General features: G+C 42.4%; 9 protein-coding genes across 9 annotated transcripts in view; 5 read left to right on the top strand and 4 right to left on the bottom strand.

The window, feature by feature from the left end:
* TPO4 (Tpo4p) overlaps positions 1-7 on the top strand; it is a 2,759-nt gene extending 2,752 nt beyond the window's left edge. The window contains exon 2 of the mRNA XM_018854347.1: positions 1-7. The gene's annotated coding sequence lies outside the window, so the exon portion shown is untranslated.
* A 78-nt stretch (positions 8-85) lies between these two features.
* METBIDRAFT_86434 (glutamine amidotransferase subunit) lies at positions 86-3,747 on the bottom strand (the record flags this gene model as incomplete). Its single annotated transcript, XM_018859259.1, has 3 exons — positions 3,451-3,747; positions 2,379-3,005; positions 86-2,330 (listed from the first exon to the last, which is right to left on the bottom strand). Exons 1-3 carry the CDS (start codon positions 3,489-3,491, stop codon positions 86-88), a joined length of 2,913 nt encoding a protein of 970 aa, XP_018714941.1. The 5' UTR covers positions 3,492-3,747.
* An 855-nt stretch (positions 3,748-4,602) lies between these two features.
* Positions 4,603-7,428, top strand: PHO87 (SPX domain-containing inorganic phosphate transporter; the record flags this gene model as incomplete). Its single annotated transcript, XM_018853809.1, has 1 exon — positions 4,603-7,428. The coding sequence occupies one exon, from the start codon at positions 4,603-4,605 to the stop codon at positions 7,426-7,428; it is 2,826 nt and encodes a 941-aa protein (XP_018714942.1).
* A 607-nt stretch (positions 7,429-8,035) lies between these two features.
* METBIDRAFT_10599 (1-phosphatidylinositol 4-kinase) lies at positions 8,036-10,088 on the top strand (the record flags this gene model as incomplete). Its single annotated transcript, XM_018853810.1, has 3 exons — positions 8,036-8,067; positions 8,196-9,983; positions 10,034-10,088. The coding sequence occupies 3 exons, from the start codon at positions 8,036-8,038 to the stop codon at positions 10,086-10,088; spliced, it is 1,875 nt and encodes a 624-aa protein (XP_018714943.1).
* Positions 10,089-10,184: 96 nt separating this feature from the next.
* On the bottom strand, positions 10,185-11,246 carry METBIDRAFT_37582 (uncharacterized protein; the record flags this gene model as incomplete). The annotated part of the gene is made up of 1 exon (XM_018856892.1): positions 10,185-11,246. One exon carries the CDS (start codon positions 11,244-11,246, stop codon positions 10,185-10,187), a length of 1,062 nt encoding a protein of 353 aa, XP_018714944.1.
* Positions 11,247-11,965: 719 nt separating this feature from the next.
* Positions 11,966-12,943, bottom strand: BUD16 (putative pyridoxal kinase; the record flags this gene model as incomplete). The annotated part of the gene is made up of 1 exon (XM_018858360.1): positions 11,966-12,943. The coding sequence occupies one exon, from the start codon at positions 12,941-12,943 to the stop codon at positions 11,966-11,968; it is 978 nt and encodes a 325-aa protein (XP_018714945.1).
* A 1,865-nt stretch (positions 12,944-14,808) lies between these two features.
* HAC1 (transcription factor) lies at positions 14,809-15,354 on the top strand (the record flags this gene model as incomplete). Its single annotated transcript, XM_018855310.1, has 1 exon — positions 14,809-15,354. A coding segment is annotated over one exon (546 nt), but the record flags the coding sequence as incomplete, so codon positions are not given.
* A 530-nt stretch (positions 15,355-15,884) lies between these two features.
* REV3 (Rev3p) lies at positions 15,885-21,590 on the bottom strand. The gene is made up of 2 exons (XM_018854350.1): positions 16,137-21,590; positions 15,885-16,037 (listed from the first exon to the last, which is right to left on the bottom strand). Exon 1 carries the CDS (start codon positions 21,113-21,115, stop codon positions 16,373-16,375), a length of 4,743 nt encoding a protein of 1,580 aa, XP_018714947.1. The 5' UTR covers positions 21,116-21,590; the 3' UTR covers positions 15,885-16,037; positions 16,137-16,372.
* A 1,062-nt stretch (positions 21,591-22,652) lies between these two features.
* PBS2 (mitogen-activated protein kinase kinase) lies at positions 22,653-24,395 on the top strand (the record flags this gene model as incomplete). Its single annotated transcript, XM_018857004.1, has 1 exon — positions 22,653-24,395. The coding sequence occupies one exon, from the start codon at positions 22,653-22,655 to the stop codon at positions 24,393-24,395; it is 1,743 nt and encodes a 580-aa protein (XP_018714948.1).
* Between the last annotated feature and the right edge of the window lie 196 nt (positions 24,396-24,591).

The following is a 24,591-nucleotide window of genomic DNA, read 5'->3' on the forward strand; positions in this document are numbered from 1 at the left end:
TATATATATATATATATATATATATACCACATTACTTTAATAATATGTTCAATTAATCTCATGCAAAGTCTGTCATTCTGACACGTCACTTCGGAATCTCCAGCTTACGAAGGCCCAATTCTTCGAACGTGTCTTGTAGAATATCTTTCAATTTTAAAAGATTCACCACCCGAAGCTTCTCATCTTTCAAATGAGCATTATCACTTGCTTGACCACATGGAATCTGAGCAGCAGGCGCGTCAAATGCTTTTTCAAGAAATCGGATAGACGGAATTGATCCACCTTCACGAATGAACAACGGATCAGGAAATGAGACGCCCCAATTTTTCTTCATTTTTTGATATAAGATCTGATACACCAAATTATCAGGGTCCCCGAGCCATGGCTCTGCCTCGTGGAAAAAGTCGACCAGTATCTTATTTTCCGATCTCAACATATTAAACTTCTCTTGCAAAAAAGAAACGAGTTCTCTTTTTATTTCCACGAGATCTTGCCCAGGAACAACTCTGATTGAAATAGATGCTTTTGCTCTTTGGGGGATAACCGTATTATTTTTGGGCCCAGAAACATCAACTCTGTGGACTGTCAACGAAGGGTTTCTCCATTTCGCTAAAAGCGTGTCTAAGTCTGCTTCTGGAATATTGTTTCTTCTCGCATATTGTTTAATTTTGTCCAATCGAGAAAGTTCAGCCTCGTCAATCGGAATGAGGTTTTCGTAAAACCCGGGAATTTTGATTTTATTCGTTTGCTGACAGGAGAGTTGACCCACTAACTGTATCAAGTCCATAGTAGGTTCTTTCGAGACACCACCATCGACACCGGAATGTCGATCTGGTTTTTCAGACTCGACAGAGATCGTTGCATTAATAACTCCACGCAAGCCATAATTCAAACACGGAGTGTCATCATCGAGCCAGTATGAATTAGAAAGCATGACCCAGTCGATATGACCTATCATGTCTTTGTGGGTGATAACAGCATCCTGAAAACCAATGGATCCCGTTTCCTCCTCACCCTCAATGAGAAACACAACATCTGTTGAAAGCTTTTTCCTTCTCTTAAGTTCTGCAACGGCATAAATAGCTGCAAGTACGGGCCCTTTGTTATCAGACACACCCCGAGCGTATAAGTTTCCATCTTTGGCACTTAATTTAAAGGGATCAGTCTCCCAGAAATCCTTGGCTTCTATAGCGTCCACGACATCATAATGACCGTACCATAGAACTCTCATGGGGATTTCATCAGACATTTCTGTCTTGTCTCTCTTGAAGTTTGCGTACACTATGGGATTGCAATCCGTTACTGGTAAGAGTTTTGTATCAGCCGCACCCAATCTCATGAGAAGTCTACCAAGCACATTGGCACAGTGTCTCGATTCCTCCAAGTAGAGACTTGGGTACTTGGAAATGGTTTTATAGGTCACCACTTCTTTAAGCGAGTTTAATAAATGATTATTGGATGTTTCGATGGACCCAATGAGGTTTGCATCCGGCGGCGACTCAGCCACAAGAGTCGAGCTGTCCGCCATACCCACATTAGTAATATTCCAAAGGCAAAGTGATCCTGATCCTCCTGAGAGTAAAAATGTCGAGCCACAATGCTCGAATGTCAGCACTGCAAATACCGAGCTTTTCTCGACTTCCACAAATCTTTGCCGAAGAAAGCCTTGTAAATCCAATTTTATCAGACAATCTTTGGCGATGCGTTCTTCTTCAAAGCTTTCATGAGAATCTTGCTTCAATGCAAATTTACAAAGCCCCCCTTCGTTGGTCGCCTTATAAATGCAATCGTTGTAGATGCATAAGGAAAGGACTTCATCACATTTGGACTTATCATCGCCGCACACAAAGAGAAAGGACCTGGTCAACTGAAATGTTGTGAGGTCCCACGCATTGATACTGGAATTGCCGAGTCCAACGTAAATGGATGAATCCTTGACGTGCATGGACAAGATGGAGTCTTCATTTTCAAGCGAAGATTTAACTTTCATAGACAAAAGCCCATCTTCGTTAATAGTTATACCCCATACCTTGATAACTCCGTCTCCACCGCAGCTCACCAAAAACATGTCAAACTCATTTTTGTGTAGATCGCAAAATTCAGGTGCATTCTGTTGTGAAAGGAATTCCATGCAATACACATAACCGTTGTGAGCGAAATTGATGATATTCTCGCCACCAATTTCAATCAAAGCAGGGCTTTTGGTTCCTGAGTTTCCAGAAGTGCGAAGCAACTGATGTTTACTTTGAGTCAGATTGATTGAGCCACCAGGCCCCTTTGAGTCAAAGAATTTATCAAATCTTAAATGAGGTAATTTGTCCACAGAAGTGCTTGCGCACTTATTGTGTGGGAGAGGCTGTAACTGTCTGTCGCAAGACAAGTCTAATTTACACCAAAGGATGGATGCATTCTGTGCACCAATAAATAGAGTCAGCAAGCATTGGGACCACGAAATTGAGAAAATGTCCCCGATGTCCACAGAAGAGTATACAAGGTGTGTACAGTTGATGTCGAACATGGTGGCCGACTTATCGTCGAAAGGACTCAAATCCCATACTTTCACTAATGAGTCAGAACCTGCAGTAAAAAGAAAGTTTTCTTCCGGGTCAATTGTCATACAAAGAACTGAAGCTCCATACGACCGGTGTCCGCAGTTCATCACATGTTTCAAAGAAAAGGTCGATATTTCAAAAATCAAAATTTTTGAGTCCTGAGTACCGCAGAGAATCAAGTCCTTTGATGGCGCAGCCACTACACTTAAAATCGAATGCGTGTGAGTCCATTTATGTACCATAGGAAGAACTTCTTGCAATCGTGACTCTTGTGCTTCGACGTCGAAGACTTGTGCATGATCAGCCAATTCTGTCTCTATGTGATCTTCTTCTGCACGAGAGATCGGCAGCTTGGATAATGACGGAGTACGATTAGGTGTGGAGTTTGTAGTGCTGTTGATTGGCAATCTTGGGCGGGAAGGGATTGGGCCTGCTTCTCCCTCATGTATATTACTGCAGGGAAATCCTGTCATAACAAGAATACGGTAGAGAGAATTGAATGTTTGCAAGCACACGTATATTAGGCACAAATCAATTGGCCTCACAGTGAGTGCGTGATTCATAGTCGCATGGAGATCGGTGAAAGTCACGTGAATATGCAACACCGCAGCGATCCCCACCAGCTTTGAGTGAATGATTCTGTTTTCTCCAACTTGCGATGTGTCCTTCATTGCACGAAAAGTTGCTCATGGCTTTTGGAGTGCTGTGTGATTGTGTTTGCTATCATGTTCTTTTGTGGACGTTGCGCTTGGATATAGCTAATCAATATGGTGCGGGCTTGGGGCAGTCATTGGAGGTTTCATGTCGAAGACAATGAAAATGACGTCAAACGAAGTACATATTTACCTTGGCTCACAGGAACTTGAAATCACCAGTTAAATTAGGTTCTTGTCATTACTTGGCAATTTCTCCGTGGGTTTCTGAGATATGTGCGAGCATGCTTTGATAGCACTTCTGTCTCTATATTTCTCATCCAGACAAGAAACATCTATTTTCACATCTTTTGATATTATATGATAATTGTGTCCATAACAGGGAAGAAAAAGGGAGTCTCTAGTAATAGTTTTGCCTCATTTCTGATTTGATAATTCTCGATATTGTGGGGATGTAGCAAATGAAACCAAATATCTTTTTTACATATTTCTAATTGTTTTGCCTGATTTTTTTTAAGTCTAACAACAATGGAAATACCGCGGTTTATAAATTTATTAATAGAACAAAAAGAAATTAGTTACGGTTTCGATGAAAAATACACACAGACTACAGATCCTAAGTATATTGTTCTTCTGTAATCGCTGACGCGTCTATCGGTTTGTCATCATCAATTTCTACAATATGAGCCAATTCATCCGCGCCTCACAAACTTTTGCTGGTACAGATGGTAGTGACATGCAGGAGAAACCACGTTTAGGCGAAATGCGTTTCAGGTGGCGACTCGGTATCAATGCCACCGCTTTCCTGTCTCTGACAATTATGATTACTCTGAATTTGATCGCAGTTCGGCTTTATGAGTTGACTTAAATGTGGGCTATTGGGGTGTTGCAGGAGAAGCCCAGGCGTTTACACGGTCTGTATAGTCACGTGACTTGCTTGTTTCTTGGCAATCGTCTAAGTCCAAGAAGGGTCTTGAAGAGAATGACTATAATGAGGTATGTGTTTCGGAAAGGTCTATGAGTGAATAATTACACTATAGTTTAGCCCATATCGACATCAGAGGTGTTTTTGGTCGTTGCTTTCGTAGCTTGAATCTGTTTTATCGCCTAATTTGAACGTATTTTTTTTTTTTTTGCCTCGGCTCTGCATGTACCGTACGTGCCCTAATAATTTTTTGAATTTTTGATCCCCACGTGGGTACCCTGATCTATGCAAACTTTGCATATCCAGCGGGCTGACGTCAAATAGGAAGGACTCCGAAATTCAAAGGTCAAAAAAAAAAAGCAATTTTAGAAAAGTTTTGTCACGCGAGCGAATTCCTATTTCAGACTTGGCGACCCCACCCTAAACGACTTTCTTTTGCCAAGAATCCTTCGTTTACACCTGCTGCAGCGAAATGAAGTTTTCACATTCGTTGAAATTCAATGCTGTACCCGAGTGGCAGGATCATTACTTGAATTATCCAGCACTCAAAAAAGTCATTTACTTGGCAGAGCAAAATCAGTTGGACAATCATGAACCCAGCGATGGCTCTGTTCTGGTTAATCGCGCCTTGATCTCGGACTTGGTGAGAATTGTTCGTAGAAACCAGGCCTTATTAGACAAGAGGGAAACGGATGCTGCCGCTGCTGCCGAGTTGACTGATGATGATGAAGTTGCGGTTGAAAAATTATCTGCTTCTAAAATCATCAATAAATTCAAGAATAGAAAAGCGAGCAAATCTGTCGATACCGAGAAAGAAGTCACTCACGATCTTAGTAAGACTGGCGATGTCGATGTCTACCTGCTTGATCTTGAGAACTCTACAATTGCAGCCTCTTTGGAATTAGATGTTTGGGAGGCAGCTGCTAGAACTGTTCACTGCAACAGTCCGAATGACCCTTTGCCCATTTTTACCAAAGATTTGATTGAAGAATTGACGAAGATCGATAAGTTCTTCAAAAGTAAGGAGGCCGAAATTTACAAACAATACGACAATCTCATGAAGGACTTGGAAGCAAACAAGTCTCATATAGACAACCACCTTTTCACCCAGGCATATAGCGCCCAAGAGCCAGGGGTGTACGAATCGAACGAACACCGTCATTTCAACATGAAGTCCACACTCGAGAGAACCACTACCAATGCCTCAGTTTTTGACACTGTGAACCATTTGGACCAGGATATTGAAAAGGGCTACATTGACGAGGAAGATGAAGAAGATGACGATGATGACGATGATGATCATCACTCGGCATTCAATTCCGCCTTGTTGGGGAAGGATGACTTCGATATCGACAAACAGAAGCGCATTGCCTTGAAACAGAGATCTGTTCATTTGTTCATCTCGTTAAGTGAGCTCAAATCTTTCATCGAGTTGAATAAAATTGGGCTCACGAAAATTTGCAAGAAGTTCGACAAGACTTGCAACTACGCTGTCAAGGAGGACTTTGTTAATAATTTTCTTCCTAACAACTCCAGGGCATTTTTTCCAGAAACCTCTGAAAAACTCGATTATCGTATAGATCACATGGTTCAGGTGTACGCTTTTTTGTCCGGTAGATACATTGCGGAATCTCCCCAATCTTTGGACACTGTCCGTGACGAGTTGAAGTCTTACTTGAGGGATCATATTGTCTGGGAAAGAAACACCGTCTGGAAAGACTTGTTGTCTTTGGAAAAGAAAAACTACAACTTGCATCTTGACGAAAATGCGGTTAGATCAAGCAAAATGGGAGACGAAGGATTTTTGACTACTTTGATGCATATGCAATTGAAGACTATTCATTTGCCCTTTGGCATGACTATTTTTGGCCGCGACCAATTCCAGGCTCCCCAATTCTTGTTCACTTCTCAAATGATCAAGATTACTCTCGTTATCATTGTTTTCATTGTGCTCATGACTGTTTCAACCATGAATGACAAGGAAGAAGCTAGATGCTTGGCGGTTTTGGCCACAGTTGCGTTGTCTTGGGCTACTGAGGCGTTACCTTTATACATAACCGCGATGATGGTCCCATTATTGGTGGTCTCATGCAAGGTTTTGAAGGCCACAGATGGGGATGGAGCAATGGATGCTGCGTCGGCCTCACTGTATATTTTGGGACAAATGTGGTCCTCAACTATTATGGTGTTGTTAGCAGGTTTCACCTTGGCTGCCGCATTGTCCAAATACAATGTTGCGAAAGTGGTCTCATCATTCATGTTAGCGATTGCCGGAACTAAACCCCGAAACGTGTTGTTGGCCATCATGTCTGTTGCATTGTTCTTGTCTATGTGGATCTCTAATGTTGCAGCACCTGTCTTGGCCTACTCCTTGATTCAACCTGTGTTGAGAACATTGCCTACCGAGTCTCCATTTGCTCAGGCTTTGGTTCTTGGTATTGCATTTGCTTCCAACATTGGAGGTATGGCGTCTCCTATTGCCTCGCCACAAAACATCATTGCCATTGAATACATGTCGCCTAACCCGGGTTGGGGCAAGTGGTTTGCGGTTGCCATTCCAGTGTCCATATGCTCCTTGCTAGGAATATGGATGGAATTGATCCTTACATTCAAGATTTCAACTTCTAAGGTCAAAGCTTACAAGCCAATCACTGATAAACTCACAACCAAACAAATTTTTGTTAGTGTTGTCACCATCGCAACAATTATTTTGTGGTGTATCGAGTCGCAAATCGAAGACACTTTTGGATCTTCTGGTATCATTGCCGTATTCCCTATTGTGATCTTGTTTGGAACTGGTATTTTAAAGGTAGACGACATTAACAACTTCCCCTGGAGTGTTATTCTTTTGGCAATGGGAGGTCTTGCCTTAGGAAAGGCAGTTACAAGTTCTGGCTTGTTGGCCACGATCGCCACGGCTTTACAAGAGAAGGTGATGGATCTTGGTACATTCGCCATTTTGGTAATCTTCGGTCTTTTGATCTTGGTAGTGGCTACCTTTGTTTCTCATACAGTCGCAACTATCATTATTGTGCCATTGGTGAAAGAGGTGGGAGACGCTATGAGCGACCCACATCCATTGCTTTTGATTATGGGCACTGCATTGATTGCGTCCGGTGCTATGGCCTTGCCAACCTCCGGCTTTCCTAATGTGACCGCCATTAGTATGACTGATGAAGTAGGAAAGAGGTATCTTTCTGTCAGCACATTCATTACCAGAGGTATACCAGCCTCTGTCATTGCATACATTTTCATTATTACCGTCGGTTACGGTGTTATGAGTGCATTGTCTTTTTAAGATTAAAAAATATAAGATAAAAGGAGCGACAAAATCTATAACTAGACTAAATCATGTTTTGAATATAATGAACGAACTTTCTTTCTGTTGGTTTTGGTATCAGTATCTAAGAAAAGAGTTTGAGAAGACAAGTTGTTCAGCTTAAGATCTGCTTCTCTTGGCAAGTGAGTCGGTAATCTCTAGGTACATTTTGTATTTTACACGGGTTCTGATTGAGTTGAACACACATGCATGTCACCCTCTCCAAGGGACAGAAAATGTCTCTTTTTCCACAGAGAGAAGGCGCTCTTTATAGCCTAACTCAGAGCGGTAAAATGAAGGGACTAAAAAGATGTACGACAAAGTTGGATGATGATAACAGGTATCATTCAGATTCTTTAGCTTTAACTCAGAAGAGATTAGCAGTTTTAGAAGTTTAAATTATGGATATTCCGTGAATATGATCTGAACGGTACTTGGAGCCAGAAGTTCCGGGTTGAGACTAGTCTATCGAGCTTCCCCAGGCTTGGGGAAAAAGTTCATACCTTAACATTTTGATTGTGTTATTCCACCAATTAAAAGCATATAAGATACTTCAATTTACCAACCCCAAAAGAATATTTACACCATGCATCTAGGGTATTGTGTCTGCCCTCATTCGTAAGGTACGGGTTCATAGCCCCGGAGTTGTATTGGATCGCGCATGGCTAGCTCACAATTCACCACGCAATCTCATAATATCCTCAAACTGAGTTTGGCCAGCCCATGAAACCCGTAAATTCAAATAGCTCGTTTGTTGACATCAGTACTAGCAGGCTGGCCAGCGAAATTGGTTCAAATAGCCCCGGTGTTGTGTCGACTTCGTTATCTTCAAAAGGGCAAATCACGCCATATTATGGCCATATCATCCAAGGTATTTTTACCCACAGCTCTCCTTCAATGCCCATAGCTGAAATTCCAGATCAAAATGAAACTGACTATTTGCTGCGAAGCTTGCCAGATATTCGTGACGATCCGAGAAACGGCACAGAGCGATTGAGGCCGGTCAGATCAGAGTCTGTACCGACCGTAAAAAACGGTAACAAAGTTCCCGAATACAACCTACCTTTTCCTTCAAGCTGGCTTAGGAAAAACAAGACCGATAGATCAATGAAGCTGCGATCCTTATCATATTCAATCGAGTACTCAGTTTTCAGGCCTATGGCATATATGAAGTGCATCGAATCTGAATCGGATATGGAGACTCATTTTGTCGAAGTTTTTGAAGATGAGGGTTATCTCTTAGGAGAAGGTGAGTGGCCTGAAAACCATATTAGTGCGGAGAATTTCAATGAAATGATACATACGATCGTGCACGATGTGGAGAATGACCAGGACCTTAAACCGATAAGAATAAGTCAGGGCTCATCCGGAAGTTACTTTATTTTCGGCAAAAAGCTCGAAAGTAATATTAGTGACACAGGCTGCTCGTTTTTGATTTACAAAAAGGGTGTTTTCAAACCGAAAGACGAGGAGCCGTATGGCCCTCTCTCTCCGAAATGGTCAAAATGGCTTCATCGAACATTTTTCCCTTGTTTTTTTGGCCGATCTTGCTTGATTCCGAATCTTGGATATATTTCAGAGGCAGCCGCATGTGTTCTTGACCGGCAGCTCTTGCTGTTCATTGTTCCTTCTACCGACATCATTCATTTGAAGTCGGATCAGTTTTACCATTCATTCTGGCTGAGAACTCGACAAAAAGTGAATTACAAAATTGGGTCCTTCCAATGCTTTTTACACGGATATGTTGAGGCAAATGTTTTTTTGAAACAGCATCCATTCCCACAAAATTTGGAAAACGTGCCTGATGACACCTTTCAATGGTGCCATGAAAACGACACCCAATTTCCTGAATTCTTTTGGAGTAAAGCATTGATCTGTCAATTCCAAGATGAATTGGAGAAGTTGGTAATTTTGGACTATATAATGCGGAACACGGACCGTGGAACGGACAACTGGATGATAAAAATTGATTGGGTTGAACTGGATCATGACGGAATACTGAAGAGGATAAGTGCTAGAGTAAGGATTGGAGCCATTGATTCTGGATTGGCATTTCCTTGGAAACATCCTGATGAGTGGAGGTCATTTCCGTTTGGCTGGCTATTTTTACCCTATTATATCATTGGAAGGCCTTTCTCCAACAAGACAAGGAGGCATTTTCTTCCTCTACTCACTTCCAAGTACTGGTGGGAGCAAACAACTATAAAACTCAAATCATGTTTTCAAAAAGACGCAGATTTCAAAGAGCGGATGTGGCACAAGCAAATTGCAGTATTGAAAGGCCAGGCTTTTAATGTTGTTGAAATATTGAAGCTCCAACACGCTGGTCCATTAGAGCTTATAAGAAGAGAAAATCTTCTTATTTGGGATGACACGATGAACGTACCATCAACGGTACAATCTGGCGCCCTGGATAATGCAATCCAGAGCAGTATCCACAATGAGTCGAATGAAAATCACGACTTTGAGAGACGCAAAACCTTACAGTACTCGGAAACCACACCGTTATTGAATCTGAACCAGTCTACCGTGGGGTGCGAGCCGCGTGCTGATTGCAAATCAAAGAACAATAGTCACATATCAGGTTTCGATTACAACATGACATTAAAAGGTCGCGACTGCATTTGCGAAGGAGATGAGGAAACAAATACAAAAACTGTGATTATAGAGCGCTTGGAAAAGGTATCCAGCAAGCAGCCTGTGTTCACGTGGTGCTGAATCTATTATTCTATTTATCAATTTCTGTGGTTTGTAGCAGCAAAAATCTCTGGATACTCATCACTGTTCTTTCCTCTAAACTTTGTTTCATCTACCTGTACCAAACCTTTATCCTCCCTGATTTTGAACTGCTTCATTTTCAACAATTGATACATCACAGATAAAACGGGGGTTTCAATACCGTTTTTACGTGCAATTTTTAAAGGATTGCCCAAGATGATCTCAAGCTCCACCAATTGGTTTTTTTGAACGTCAATGAGCATCGAAGGAGAGTAAAATAATCCATCGCCAATATGAAGGAACTTCTGCTTTGAGTCATCACCCAACTGAACTCCATCACTTGCAGCAATTGCCAACACTTCGTTCATTGCTGGCTCGAATAGCGCCTTGTTAGCCCCATTGATTTGACACCTATTGACGTCAATCCCAGTGATAGCACAAGTCGTGTTCATCACTGCATTATATACAAGTTTAGCCCATCTTGATCTGCGAGAATCTTCCTCTAAATCAATCTCATTGACACTCTTGTCATCATTCTGGTAGATTGCGGCAAATTCCTTGAGCTTTTCATCTGCGACTTCTTTTGGCACATTTGGATTATTAAATGGACTCAACAAGATATGATCCTTGTGCAGATTTTCTATAACGCAATCAATGTTCGATGAGCCGATCAAAGAGATACCCGAGAGTACAACACTGCCTGGAAATTGCTCGATCATCGGAATTTCGATACCAATACCATTCTGAATTAAAACAATAGTGGTCGACGAGGAAATGGCAGGTCTGATAATGTCCTCGCATGTCATACTCCCATCGGGTATATTCTTCGTTGTTACCACAACATAATCAAAGGGCCCAAAATCTCTTGCCGCATCCTCAACTGACCTAGCAACATTTTTAGGTCTCCAATGTTCTAAATTTCCGTACGTGACCGAGTGTACCGTGTATCCGTCTTTAATTACTTTATCGTAGTCAGATCTCACCACAAGCGTTGTCTCTGACTTTCCGTTTATAGTCAAAGAGAGAGCGGCAATACTTCCAACCCCTCCGGAACCAACAACTAGAACTTTTGGAATCATTTTGAGAATGTATAACTGATCAGGGTTTCAAACCGCGAGGAGGTTCAAAAAAGAAATGTTTGAGATAAGCGAGCCACGGAAGGTCTCTCTCCGGTCTTGTAGGATTCATGATTCACACTAGAGACAGGAACTTTGCAAAGTCGCAGTATTTCAGACAGGAATTATCCAATATAAGAAAAAGATATTATACACACAAACCAATCATGAGCTAGTTGGCAAGAATTCAGTTAATGTAGAGAGAAGTTGGTTTTGAACTTCTTGATTTCATTGAAAAGTAGAGTTGACAGTGAGATAAGCCTTGTATTATCCCCATACTTAACCATCATTCTTTTCCTTTGATGCTACAACAATTTTTATAAGCTCCGTCTGATTTTCTTGATTGAGTGTTCTCTAAGGTTCTAGGAAAGCCTAACAGAACATCATTTCCAAAATTTTCAACATCTAATTTTAAGGTTGTGATGATAATAGTGTTATCTTTCATTGCATATATTTCAGAAAGAGTATTCTGATGATAGCTTTCGAGACTCAAAATCGTATGGAAAATTATGGTCCATCAATTGTATGCATTCTCATGGTGAGTTGAGTAAAAAGAGAACCAAGCAAATAAATAAAGACGAATTGAAGAGTGTCAGATCGATAAAGATAAGTCACAATCAACTCACACCATAAGAAAGGAAATATTACAGACAGTTCTACCATAAACTATGGACAATGCTGCATTAGATGGTGGTTTGCCGGAAATCTCCGATTTCTGTCAGGTCGTAAAACATTCTTGATTCAATGACCCGAAGTTCAAAAAATTTCATAGTTTCGCCATCATTTATGGTACCTTGTATAATCTCTTCGTCATTGCTGGTCATCGGGTCGTAATTAATACCCTTTGATCGACAGAACTCGTCTATACCTGTAGTGTGTGTAAGTTTCAAAACGTGGCTCATAATATTCAACACCTGGCCGACAGCTAGAGGTAGATTGCCGGAGTTACGAGTAAATTTATCTAGAAGTAAGGCTGTAAATAGATCGCCAACCCCAGTGAAGTATGATTTTATCTCGGGAATCAGATACACTTCAACAGTGTCCTCGTCTTTCGTAGACACAGCACAATATATGAAATCATTACATCCATCATTAAAGAGAGATAAGAATCCTGACAAACTCGACACAACAATATGCTTGACATCGTATTTCGAATGAATGAATTTCAAAGCGTTTTTAAGACTATCTGCAGAGTCGATGGCAAAGTCACATAAGAGCTCTAGCTCAAATTGATTGGGGGTTATGAGATCAACGAGGCCGCTTGCCAATAAGCTTTTATAAGCCTTGACGCACAAGTCATCGACATATAAATGTCCTTGATCGCCCATCACCGTATCGCATATGTAAATGAGAGCAGGATTGTCTTTCTTCATCAGCACAATATTTTGGGCTAGTATATCGATGAGGCTGGGAGTAGGAATGTAGCCCAGAATAATAGCGTCGTATCGACATGAGATATTCTGTAATCCTTCAAAAAGCGACTGCATTTCGGCATTCAGTAATGATGAGCCTTCAACTCGGCCGTAACCAGTATGATTCGAGAAATTCACGGTGTTGATATTATCAACCTCCCAGCCTAAGTATTGCAAGGGAAATGTAGCCGCCCTTCCACCAACATAGCCATGTACAACATGTGATTGAACGGATAGAACCGACTTCATGCCTCGTATAGCATGACAATGCAGGGAAAGTGAACTCGGCAACAACCAGGAATAACGGAAGTCACGTGCCAATATCACGCGAAGATATTGTTAGACCCGTACATCTGACAAGCTGAATGGGTTCATCCGGGCTTACTGACTTGCCAAGCTGTGGTAGACAATTTCATACCATAGTTCTGCAGAAGCGAAAAAGCCTCTACGATTCTGTTGAAAGGAAGGAGTCATTAAGTGGCAGTTCTGAACTGAACGACTCTTCTATGTGCTGTGTCGAGAATTTGACACCTGTCATCTCAGTTCCGTAAGCAGTAGATAGAGGGTCTCAGATGGTCAGTAAGACTTCATCTTAATAAGCACTCAAAAATTGCGTGCGCAGTAATCTCGAGAAAATCCCGATCGCGTGAAGCTGTCGTCAGCGAAATTTTGAATGAGACTGCTGATGCAAAATACATGAACGTGCGATGAAAAAAATAACACACTATTGGATGAGTACTTGGACGGGTATTCGATAACATAGCCCGAGGTTTTCTCAAGGCATCTATGTTAGTAACCACGATTCACCGTAAATGCACTAAATGTCCCTTGTGTTCTGTAGTGCAATTCAAACCCATTTATGTATGAGGGGCAGGGCTCGTGAGCAGTAAATTCGAAGACTTTTTATTGTGTCTTGTTTTTCTCTTTTGTGATTTCTTCAGTTGTGCAGTTTGAGATTTCATGGAGTTAAAAAAATGGGCTTTTTTAAGGTGTGTGAGCTTTCTCATTTTATTCACCCTGGAGAAAGGTTCTAAGTATTTGGGCATGCGGCCTTATTTTCGTGAAAGCACAGATTCTAGAACTGCCTTTTCCCCACCACTTTTCCAGTCGTCTCTATGAAGGATCTGAGGGATGTGCCCGAGAACTTGCGCCGAGGTTAGGGGCGCGTGAATTGCGCTTTTTTCCCTATTATTATTAGATTCACCAGCAGGCACAAATTATTGAGTTGAACAAGAAACACCCCTGCCTGAGTTCTCCACACGGGCTCTTTCTTCCATGCGTTTGTGAGCTCTACCGTTTTATTTCTTCTCAGTGGAGTCATCCATGTGTTAGTCACATTGAGCGTCAAACTAGACTTTCTTGCCCGTCAAAACACGATTTGTCACACACACTGGTTTTTTATTATTCCTGCCCAATTCTTTTCGGCTCTCAGATCAAACAATAGTCATGAATTTTCTTGACATACAAGGGGCGAACTGGCGTTTGTGAGAGTTTTGAAGCCATCACAATAGTTTTCGCGCCTCGTGCCGGGTGGCTCCTAATCATAGTTCAAATGTAAAGCCATGACTCCTGCTATTGTTCCCGTTAAGAGCGACCTGATGTTGATTTACACGGTGAATTAGCCCTCTACAGGGCCACGTCTAATTTCAAACATTTATTTCATGCGAACTAGAATCCCCTCATAAATAATTATAGTTAAGCGTTTTGACATGTTGGCCAAACTTAGTGATCCAGCAAACAACGGATGGGTCTGAAAATTTGGGCTGTAATCGCGTGTGCCTTAGGTCGCCGTAGACGCGCGCGCCTAGAACGTGTGTGCTCCGTCATACTAGTCGGGTGAACAATAGAGTGCTCATGCAGATGTTGTATACAGGCACGAAGGCTTGAGCCCCGAGGACTGTGCAGGTGTGTGCGAAGATGGCTATAAAATCCCGGGCATTCCTCGCCGTGCCCTACAGTAACACCTGTGTCAAGCTCAGCCTTCTTCCCCCACTTCTTTCCTACATCATCGTGTGTTCTTCACAAGCGAATACATAAATAAACGGGCTTCCTCTTTTTTTCCTTCTCCATACCTGGCCCCTTGATCTCGTGATATGACCACATCAGTCGATGGGAATTTCAAATCGTCGCTTGCGCCTCGCAAGAGAGCAAGAACCCTGGAGGAGAAAGAGCAACGGCGTATGGAGCGGATCCTTCGCAACAGAAGAGCGGCTCATGCCTCGCGTGAAAAAAAGAGAAGGCATGTGGAATACTTGGAGTCATACGTGCTAGGATTGGAGAAGAATTACCTGGCTATGGTCTCCAATGTGTCGAAGCTAAAAGGGATGCTTCCAGACACTAATCCACCCGTTTCGTTGATCGAGCCTGAAGACTTATCCGACTTGAAGTCAAAGATCCATGCGAACTTTTCATCCATGGCGCTGGCCGAGCCTTGCTCTCCCAGTGTTGCGTGTGAAACGCCCCAAAGCGAGCCCTCGAAGGGCCCAGAAAATGAAGTGGACGACTCGCCGCAATCTTTCTTTGATAATCTGAAGGTGAAACTGGAAGAACTTGAGTCGCCGTTGATGAACGCCAAGCCTGCACCTGAATACTGCAGTTACTTGAGTCCCGTCTCCATAAACTCTCCCACAAACTCCCCAATCGACTTAACCATCAAGAAGGAGCCACTGTCACCCACCCCTCAACCCTCACAAATCTCGTCTGTGCCTTTCTTGAACTCTGATAGTTTGATGTTTGGACCAGCTACCTCAGGGCCCGATTTCCTGGCGCAAAATTCAGCAGTAATTTTGTCTCTTGGGTAAAGCAAGCGATGCTGATCGCTTTATGATTGTCTGCTGGTCAGAACACAGCCCCAAATAGTTCTCTGCTTGTCTCGTTTGAAAGCCTTATTGGATGCCGGCTTCACAGCCATGGCTCCGTTGCAGCTCGACGCAGATTTATAGCATAGAAGTAACTGTTTGGCGTGTAAAATCATTAAGTGTGAAGTGCTTATATTCTTCCCAATTTGGTCTGCAGCACCAGTCGGACCTGAGGTACATGGCCCAAATGACTACACAGAGTTATGGATGGCGGACACGGATACCGCGTTAAGATGGGGGGATGATGCGCTCGACAGACTCGAGTACAAGGACTTTGACTCGGGTCTTGGTGGGTCTGAAACCCTCGATCTTAGCGAGTACTTGACTTTCTAATTCACTTCTTTTGGTTGGTTACACACTTCTCTCTTCGAAGACGAGAACTTTCTTACACTGGGGACACACAAAAACATTACAAAAATAAAAAAAAGGTCAAAACGGAAAAAAGGAAAAAAAAACAAGATTCAATTGAACAAAGAAATAAAAACAAAAAAAAAAAGAAAACACAGCAAAAACAGAAACAAAACAAAAAACCCAAAAAAAACGCACAGCGGGATGCTTGTTTTTGTTGTTTTTACTGTTTTTTTTTTTGAATGAATCTTGTTTCAATAATAGACAGAGGGTGCACCCACTCCGGTTGATTCAAAACAGATTTAAGAGCACAGTTTTTCATGTACTGTTGGCGCTCCCAGGTATTGGTAGAAGCGACAACTTTCAATTGAAAATATTTAGACTTAAGTTTATATAATCATTAGGAATGAATGAGTTCATCTTAACACTGTTTGTTAGGTGCTAGTATCCTAAGTGTATTTTGGCGACCTCTTTACATAGCTTCCCCAGCCGATGACCTCAATTCATCGAAAATCTTGAATTTATCACTCATGAACTGCTCGCATTCTCGAACCGCTTTCACCTTCGCGAAGTATGTCCTGCAGTCCTGGTTGATACAAGACTCGCTGAACAAGTTTCCAGAAAATTTGAAATTGGTTGCGCTGCATGCGTTGCAAATACTCTGGTATTCGTTGACTTTACCCTCCTTGTCTCTGCCAGTCCTTGTCAAATCATTAACTAGTTCGAGCTCATTCTGTCTACAACTGCGACAGATGTACTTTGAGTGGCCATCCAATTTGCATCCACATCGAACACATTCCTCACTCCGCATGAAGCCGCTAATCTTCAAAATATCTCTGCTCTTCATAACAACCTGTTTGGTGGACTTTGGCATATCCCTATACCATTCTTTCACATTGACTCCCATCAAGTTGAAGATTCTCTCCAAAGGTGGAATAAGCACCTTGGTGATGTAATAATCGAAATCCAACTCCATGGGACTTTCGGTGTTGTAGGAAGACATATAGAGTTCCGGGGGAACACAACGGTCTCTTAGCCTCTCTTTTGTGGAGTCTTTCATGACCAAATACGGAACCCTCTCTTTATATTGTGGCTCGCTTCGAGGATCGCGTTCGATTTTCTTTTTGGCGACAACAGCTCCTGGAGGGAGGTGTTTCTCGTTTTTGTATGTACCATACCGTACACCCTTAGCGAAGCAGAAGTCACTGGCATTTACCTTGTTCAAAAGAATTTTGAAGAACTGTTTCACAACATATCGCTTGACTGCGGATAGGTTTTTGGTTTCAAAGAGAATCCGTAAACTTTTACCCACCATTTTCAGTTGTGCGGGAATTCCATCCCGCCGAATTGTTTCTATTCCTTTTGCTTCAAAAGTTGGTATCTTTTGGTCTTCAAATTCATAACAGTGTCCAACATATCGTTTCTTGGCAAGCAACACGCTTGGATGGTAGACTTTTTCGAATTTCAATTTAACCGGATCGGGCAAGGCTTCAGTTATCTGGTCTGCAAGAAGCTTCCCATACTTGAAAGCAAATTCGCGGGACCTACCTGGAAAGTAAACAAACAATGAATCGGTATCACCATAAGTAACCTTGGCATTATAGGGACTTGCCTCTATAATTTCAATTGAGCGTTTCATGAGCTCACGCCCTGTGGATACAATGGCATCAGCAATGTCTGAATTTGGCATTCTTCCACTAAAAGTAGCGGATGTGTACCCATATGTTACATTTGCAATTAACTTGAGTGCAAGCTGTTTTGAATTAAGAAGCTTACCGAGCTCCTTGTCATTTCGAAAAGCTGAAGCAACAGACTTTACATTGATTCTCATGTTCAAAATTTCCTGAAGCATTCTGGAAAGAATTGATTTCCTGAACTTGGGAGAAACAAACATCATACCATTTGGGGAAATATTAAGGCCATTGTTTTTGATCAACAAATCGATTAACCCCTTGGGTATGCTATGGTGCTTCAAATACCCGACTGTATTTGCATCTTGCCTATAACCTTCAATTCTTCCAATGAGGGTCGAATAGCAGTAGTTATATGCAATCATAATTGAGGGGTATAAAGATTGAAAGTCCAATACAACAAGTGGTGACTTGTAAAAATTGGACTCCGGCTCCATGATAAGCGGTACTACTTCAAGTGGCCTCATTGCATGGACTTGCGCTTTCGAAGGCGAGTTCAAGAGAGCATTCTCTGTCTTAGCAATTCTCATTAAAAGTGATTCCACCTTAAATTGAGATCCTCTGTAGTAGTTAGAGTAAAAGTCGACTCCCAAGAGTCGCGACAGTTCGACATTTCTTAATACCATTTCCTGTGATTCGATTATATCCATTATCAAGTCCATCCTATGCATATAGTAGTTGCATACCATAAGAAGCTTACTATTGGAGCCGCTCGTATACCACGCAGAAAGCTGGTCACCCAGAATTTTAGGTAATGTACGATGAAGTAGGTGGAAACATATGTTTTCAAGAGAGTAGGATGTCAATTTGAGTTCATCCTTCAAAAATCTCCAGACGTTAAACAAATGGCGACCATTAATTTTCAATGCAGATGTGTGTGTATAACCCCAACGATCTCCCAACTTTCCATTTCCTTTAAAGTTGACCTTACTCAATCTTGGAATTAAATTCACACCGTGAAACTCCTGGAAGCGCTCACACAAGTATCCCCAGCTTGAAGCATTCACTTCATACCCCGACAAAATATCAGGATCATATTGGTCAACTATCTGGACAAATGCTTCTACCATTTGTCTCTCTGAACTAAAAGTTTTTATGTTGAATTCCGTCAATGAGGCAATGTTCTGGAATATTTTACTTAAGATAGGATTATTTTCAGCTTCTGCAAAAGCTAATATACCTGTTTTAACCCTGCCATCCTCATACATCTGATTGGAGTTGTCGAAGTGATATATGATAAGCTGAATTGGGTCTTTCCTCGGATCTGGCAGCATTCCATCAGTTGTGTTAACATGGAGCTCCATTCCAAAAAGAGTCATATTGAGAAATCCGCTGGGGTTTCTCTTGATGTTCTTGGTTCGAAGAGAGTACTTGTAGTCATTTGTTTGCGTGAATAGAGGCTCAATTTGAGATCTATACTTATTTTTCTTGTATTTCTCCGATTCCTCTCCCAGATTTGTCCATTGAGTGACCTCATCACGGGTAGGAGCCGATACAGAATATTGCCAGAGAGTTCTTTTTTCGCTGAATTTTTTTGCATCTTCATCCACACACTTGAATGTCAATTGTTTATTTGTACTTATATTGACAGGAGTGTTGGAAGTGTCGCCGATGAAAGGGACTGGTATTATTCGGTTTGCAAAAATCAATGGAGGATTGTGTACATCACCTGTATCATCATATGATGGGTCCGAGTAATTGAAATCCAAAATTCTTTGTTCCTTGAAAACTGATGAGAGGTTTGATCTTGAAAAAGCTGCAGGTAACACACATTCCCATGTATTTTTGGGGTTTACTAGGATTTCGTGTGAAGTCTGGCTTAGAATGGAACCAGTAGAGCTTTCTACGTCACATTCTATAGACCCTGCTACATTATGCTGCGTGAGCATGAATATTTGCCAATCTTCCCTCTGTGCAGAGTTATGATTTTTGTCCACATGGTTATTCTCTGATGGACGGGATCGTTTCGGTGCCGGAGATACTTCAGGCGATAAGTCCATGATTCCTCGGTGCGAATGTTGTTGTTCTGGAGACACAGGCGGTGTTGATATATCAGGCTTTTTCGATACTGGGGACTTGAGTTCAATATCTTTTGTTAGTTGGCTTTGTTCAATTGATTCAAGTGTCGCATCTGCATTTTGTGCTTCGAAAAGCAGTTCGTATGAAGTCCAATTGATGAGGTCATCACGGTAATTGAGCAATGGCACATTCTCATGACATTTCATGGGTAAATTTTCATCCACAAGTTCAAATGTGGTGGGAAACCTTTTTCCCTTGAGATTACTCCCTATGATATTCTCATAATACAAACTCACATCAAAAAATGGCGTTGGTTTATTAAGCCTCAGAACAAAACTTAGTTGCTGTTCTTGTTGTGGGCGAGATTCCCAATCGCAGTAGCCACTTTGGCCTAATTTGGTGAAAACTTGTGAGTACAGTTCTGTCAATAGCTGAGTTGTGTTGTTTTTTTCCCGAATGGCGCATTGGTATTTGAGATCATCTAGGGTGAGCCTTAAAGATGAAAGAAAAATGACGTTCGTTGCACATCCTCTTGTGTATTCAGTAAATTCGTCGTGTACATTTCGTTGTCGTAGATCTAGCCTGTTGAGAATGTCACCCACATGACAATCTATCTCGAGAAGAGATCGAGACATTCTGGGAAAAGTTGAGGAGTTCAAAACGTTGTTGCGCAAAATGTACGTGGCCAAATATTTCTTGAGTGGAGATATCCGAAGACCATTATGATTGATTATAGGCAGTCTGAAATGACAATTGGCAGTTCTTAAATATCCGCATGGGTGTAAATTAAAATCTGCGAGAAACTGCGAAAGATAATTAAGATGTGCTTCATAAACGTTTGGATAGCTAAGTTGGTGATCTGGAGCTGTGAAGTCCTGGAAATCTATGGCATTCAGGCCTAATAATTTGAATAGCCTTGTCTTGTAGAGGGGCAGAAAGAACAGGATTTTGAACACAACCAGGTACCCCACCTTGTACCCGTAGACAGGAGACCCTCTGCAAAGCTTTATACATGCGATATATTTATTCTGAGGTGCTTCCGTATTATCAAGCTCAGCAATTTCGCCATCGGAAGAGTCGTCACTTAGTTCGTGTGCAGCTTGCTTTCGCTTGAAAGAGTCACCGATGGCCTTTTCAAGATGAAGTGTTAAGCGAGCCAAAATCGTGTCATTGAGCTTGGAATCATCTGTCTCGAGACAATCTATATATAAATAAGGATAATAATTGTGAATGTGGACTAAGATATTGTAAGCCGCGAGATCCAGATCCGGTACACGTAGCGTCCCGTAAATACGAATAATAGGGACCTTTGGTGCCAGCTGAAACTGGTCAAGGTGCAGAGGAGCCAGGTGGTATGAGTCTAAGTCATTGATTTGAATCGAGAGGCCATTGGTCATGAATTTAGAGAATCGATTGCTTTCAGCAATAGAGGTACTCGGAAAGCATGGCAGAAAATGCGCACACAGCTTGAGACGTCTCCTGCAAATTATACCACTGCACTGCATGTCCCAAAGTAACCACTACCTGAAATATCCGACAGGATTTCAGAAGTATCTCGTCACATAAACAAGTCTCTGACGATTTTCCCAGCAGCGAGATAAAAATGATGCAGCTACTGTGACTATTCGTTCAGCTGCCATCCGTCACGCTGTCCGCGTGTTTAAATTTTAATCGAGCACACTCACAAGTTGATTCTCATCACCAAAAAAGAATTGGCAACCAATACGCCTTGAAGTATCTAAAAACAAAGTTTTAAAGTGATTATTTCATTCCAAGAAAAGGAGTCTCGCTGGCAGCGATGATTGATGATTTACGAACGCTTTTGCTCACCAGAGTCAATGCGACCCCACGAAAACATTTTCTGCTCACGCCTGGAGCTAAAAAAAACTTCATATGCTGTGCGGGAATCCAATACGTCACACGACGCTGCTTGAGGCTTATGTTCAAAAAGACAGGCTGGCATGGTCCGATGTTTTTTGTATATATATATAAATAGCTTAAATTGAAGTCGACCTCTGCAGTATCAAATCGGCATGCAATCGTTGCGCTAAAAACAGTTGCGGGAATTTATCACATCTCAATACACTACGCTGGCTCGTATGTGGCCGCACTTGCAGACGATCGGACAAAGCAGTATAATATCGAAATGAGGAAAATTAACTCCATTGCGAGATTCTTAGATTTCGGTCAGGAGTAGGAAAGAAGTCGCTGGAGAAATGCTTAAACTTTTTAGTCCTGTCCACACTCAAAGGAAGCAGCGCTCAGGCATTGTTGCTTGCGTTTGAAGTACGCGGCCTCACACTACCCAGGCATGCGGCTCAAAAACTGCCGGTACCACGCGTGGGAGCAAATGAGTCCTTTTACGCGAAACTAGATTTTATTTCTGGAGCTTATTTTCGGAGCCCGGTAGTCTAACTCAAAAGTGTTCAACCACTGCTCAAGACCGCTGGGCCTTATGTTTCGGGCGTTGGTTTTTGAAACCTCTTGCTTTTTGTCGAGACGAGACGCATCGACATTCGCGGATTCGGGAACAGATCTTAGTTTCGCCCTGGGTGAGCGAAGCTGCATCGGTGCATGGCATCTACGAACAATTCTCGCATGTCGCGAACCTACAATCCCAGGCCCATTTTTGTGCCTGAGTAACCCAGGCCTGTGTGGAAAAGACGCACCCTGATTATTGCTGATTGTCGTTTCTCACTTGTCTTTCCTACACTCTCCCTTCCTTTTTTTCCTTCGGCTAAGATACATTGATATTCACCAATCGATCTTTTTTTTTCACTTTTTCTCATCCTCCTCGAAAACAGCCTGTCTCACTTCACAATACAGCGCAGCTTGGATAAACACCCCTTCGCCAGGTTTCCCCCGATCGAAGCCATTTTTCCGCCTTCCCCTGGATCCTTAGTTTGTGGGCCTTAGATACACCTGCTGCTCCACTTGGATTAGCTTTGCAATAATCATCACACCCTCAGTCACTCCTTCATCATCCTTTACGGACTTTTATAACCGCTAGCCAACTTACAAGATCCCCCAACACTGGTCTCAATGTCTAAAGAAACCGATCTCAACGAAGTCGGCGCCCGTTTAGAAAAGTTGGGTGTTTCACCTCGCCCCAACACATTCGATGGCTCTCATTCACCGCCCATCGCCACCTCACACGGCCATCTTAGCAGCGATATCCAAGCGCGTATCATGGCTTTTCAACAAAAACGCCAGAGCAACCCTGCAATGAAAGAGACTCCTCCAACCAAACCATTACCGCCTCTCCCTAATGCACCCATTCGCCCGGCTTCTCAGGGAGATATTTTGAACACTTCTCTTTTGGCTTCGCCGCCCCTTGAAACCTCGAACTCCACCCGATCAGCGAATGTCGGGCCTGGAGCAAACAATACTCCATCCGAGCTTTCGAAGAAGCCGTCTTTGTCACAAAGAAGAGGTATGAAACTCAATGTCCCCAATCTCTCGAGCCCATCAGCGGTGCCTGAATCCGTCAAAAGTACTGGTGAATTGGCGCGTCGCCTCTCGGAGAGAAAGAATCGTCCCGATTTCAAACTCAAGCTCAATGATGATCCATCACCCACTGCCACCGCCCCTGCTTCCGACTCAAACAGCAAAAGCGGCCATGGAGAAGCCCCTGCAAAATTACAAGGATTGTTTGCTAATTACTCGAAATACGTGGATATAAAATCGGGATCTTTGAATTTTACGGGCAAAGCCTCGCTCAACTCTAAAGGAGTCAACTTCTCTTCTGGCACATCCTTTCACATCTCGCTCGATGAGTTTCAGTTTATCGAGGAGTTGGGTAGAGGTAACTACGGAACCGTCTCTAAAGTTTTACACAAACCGACTGGTGTACTTATGGCCATGAAAGAAGTTCGCTTGGAGCTTGAAGAAAATAAATTCGCTCAGATTTTGATGGAATTGGAAGTCTTACATAAGTGCGATTCGCCGTTCATCGTCGATTTCTACGGTGCATTTTTCGTCGAAGGTGCTGTCTACATGTGCATGGAGTTCATGGATGGAGGCTCCTTGGATAAGGTTTATGGCCACGGAATACAGGACGAGACCTGTCTTGCGTATATTGCAGACAGTGTCATACGCGGTTTGAAAGTGCTCAAAGACACTCACAACATCATCCACAGGGACGTCAAGCCCACAAATATCCTAGTCAACAGTCTCGGAAAAGTTAAGTTATGCGATTTCGGTGTGTCAGGAAATTTGGTGGCATCTTTGGCGAAAACAAACATCGGATGCCAGTCCTACATGGCGCCTGAAAGAATTAAAACACTTAAACCAGACGATGCCACATACTCGGTGCAGTCTGATATCTGGTCCTTGGGCTTGACAATTTTAGAGGTTGCTGCTGGAAGATACCCATATCCTCCAGAAACATTTGATAACATTTTTCTGCAGTTGAGTGCTATAGTCGATGGGGATCCACCAAAGTTGGATGATAAACTTTACTCCAAAGAAGCACAGTTTTTCGTTAAATCCTGTTTAAACAAGAAGCCTGAGGCCCGGCCTCCCTATGACGCTTTGCTCGAATCACCGTGGTTGAAAAGACAGAGCGAAATTGCCGCCGAACTTATGAGCGAAATAGTGAAGAAGAGCATGACAGAAGAAAAACGGGCAGTTAATCCCAAGGTTGCTAAAGCTCCAGTCGTCAAGCCCAAGGAACCACTGGCTGGCTCTTTGGGCAGAGAAAGTGTCCAGAGCCTTCTTAAGAACAAGGTGAATGCGCCAGCCTTGCATAGAGGTGGCTTGAAAAGTCAGAGAATACCTCGCTAGAACTTGAAGGCCGTGCATGTCTCTTCCCTCCTCTGCATTTTCAATTGAATTGACCTTGCGTATTCCACTCTCGCATCACCCTCTATCGCCTAATGAAAAGCCTCGTTCAGGTCTGTACTATATCCCAAGAATAAATATTTACAAAAATAAATCAAGATGTTTTATTCGAATACAAGGCAAATATTCCAAGATATTT

This window comes from Metschnikowia bicuspidata (genome assembly GCF_001664035.1).
Source record: "Metschnikowia bicuspidata var. bicuspidata NRRL YB-4993 chromosome Unknown METBIscaffold_1, whole genome shotgun sequence".
NCBI classification, from domain to species: Eukaryota; Fungi; Ascomycota; class Pichiomycetes; order Serinales; family Metschnikowiaceae; genus Metschnikowia; species Metschnikowia bicuspidata.

Coding starts and splice junctions, on each gene's coding strand:
- REV3 (XM_018854350.1), bottom strand. CDS start 21,115: ATGCAGTGCAGTGGTATAATTTGCAGGAGACGTCTCAAGCTGTGTGCG.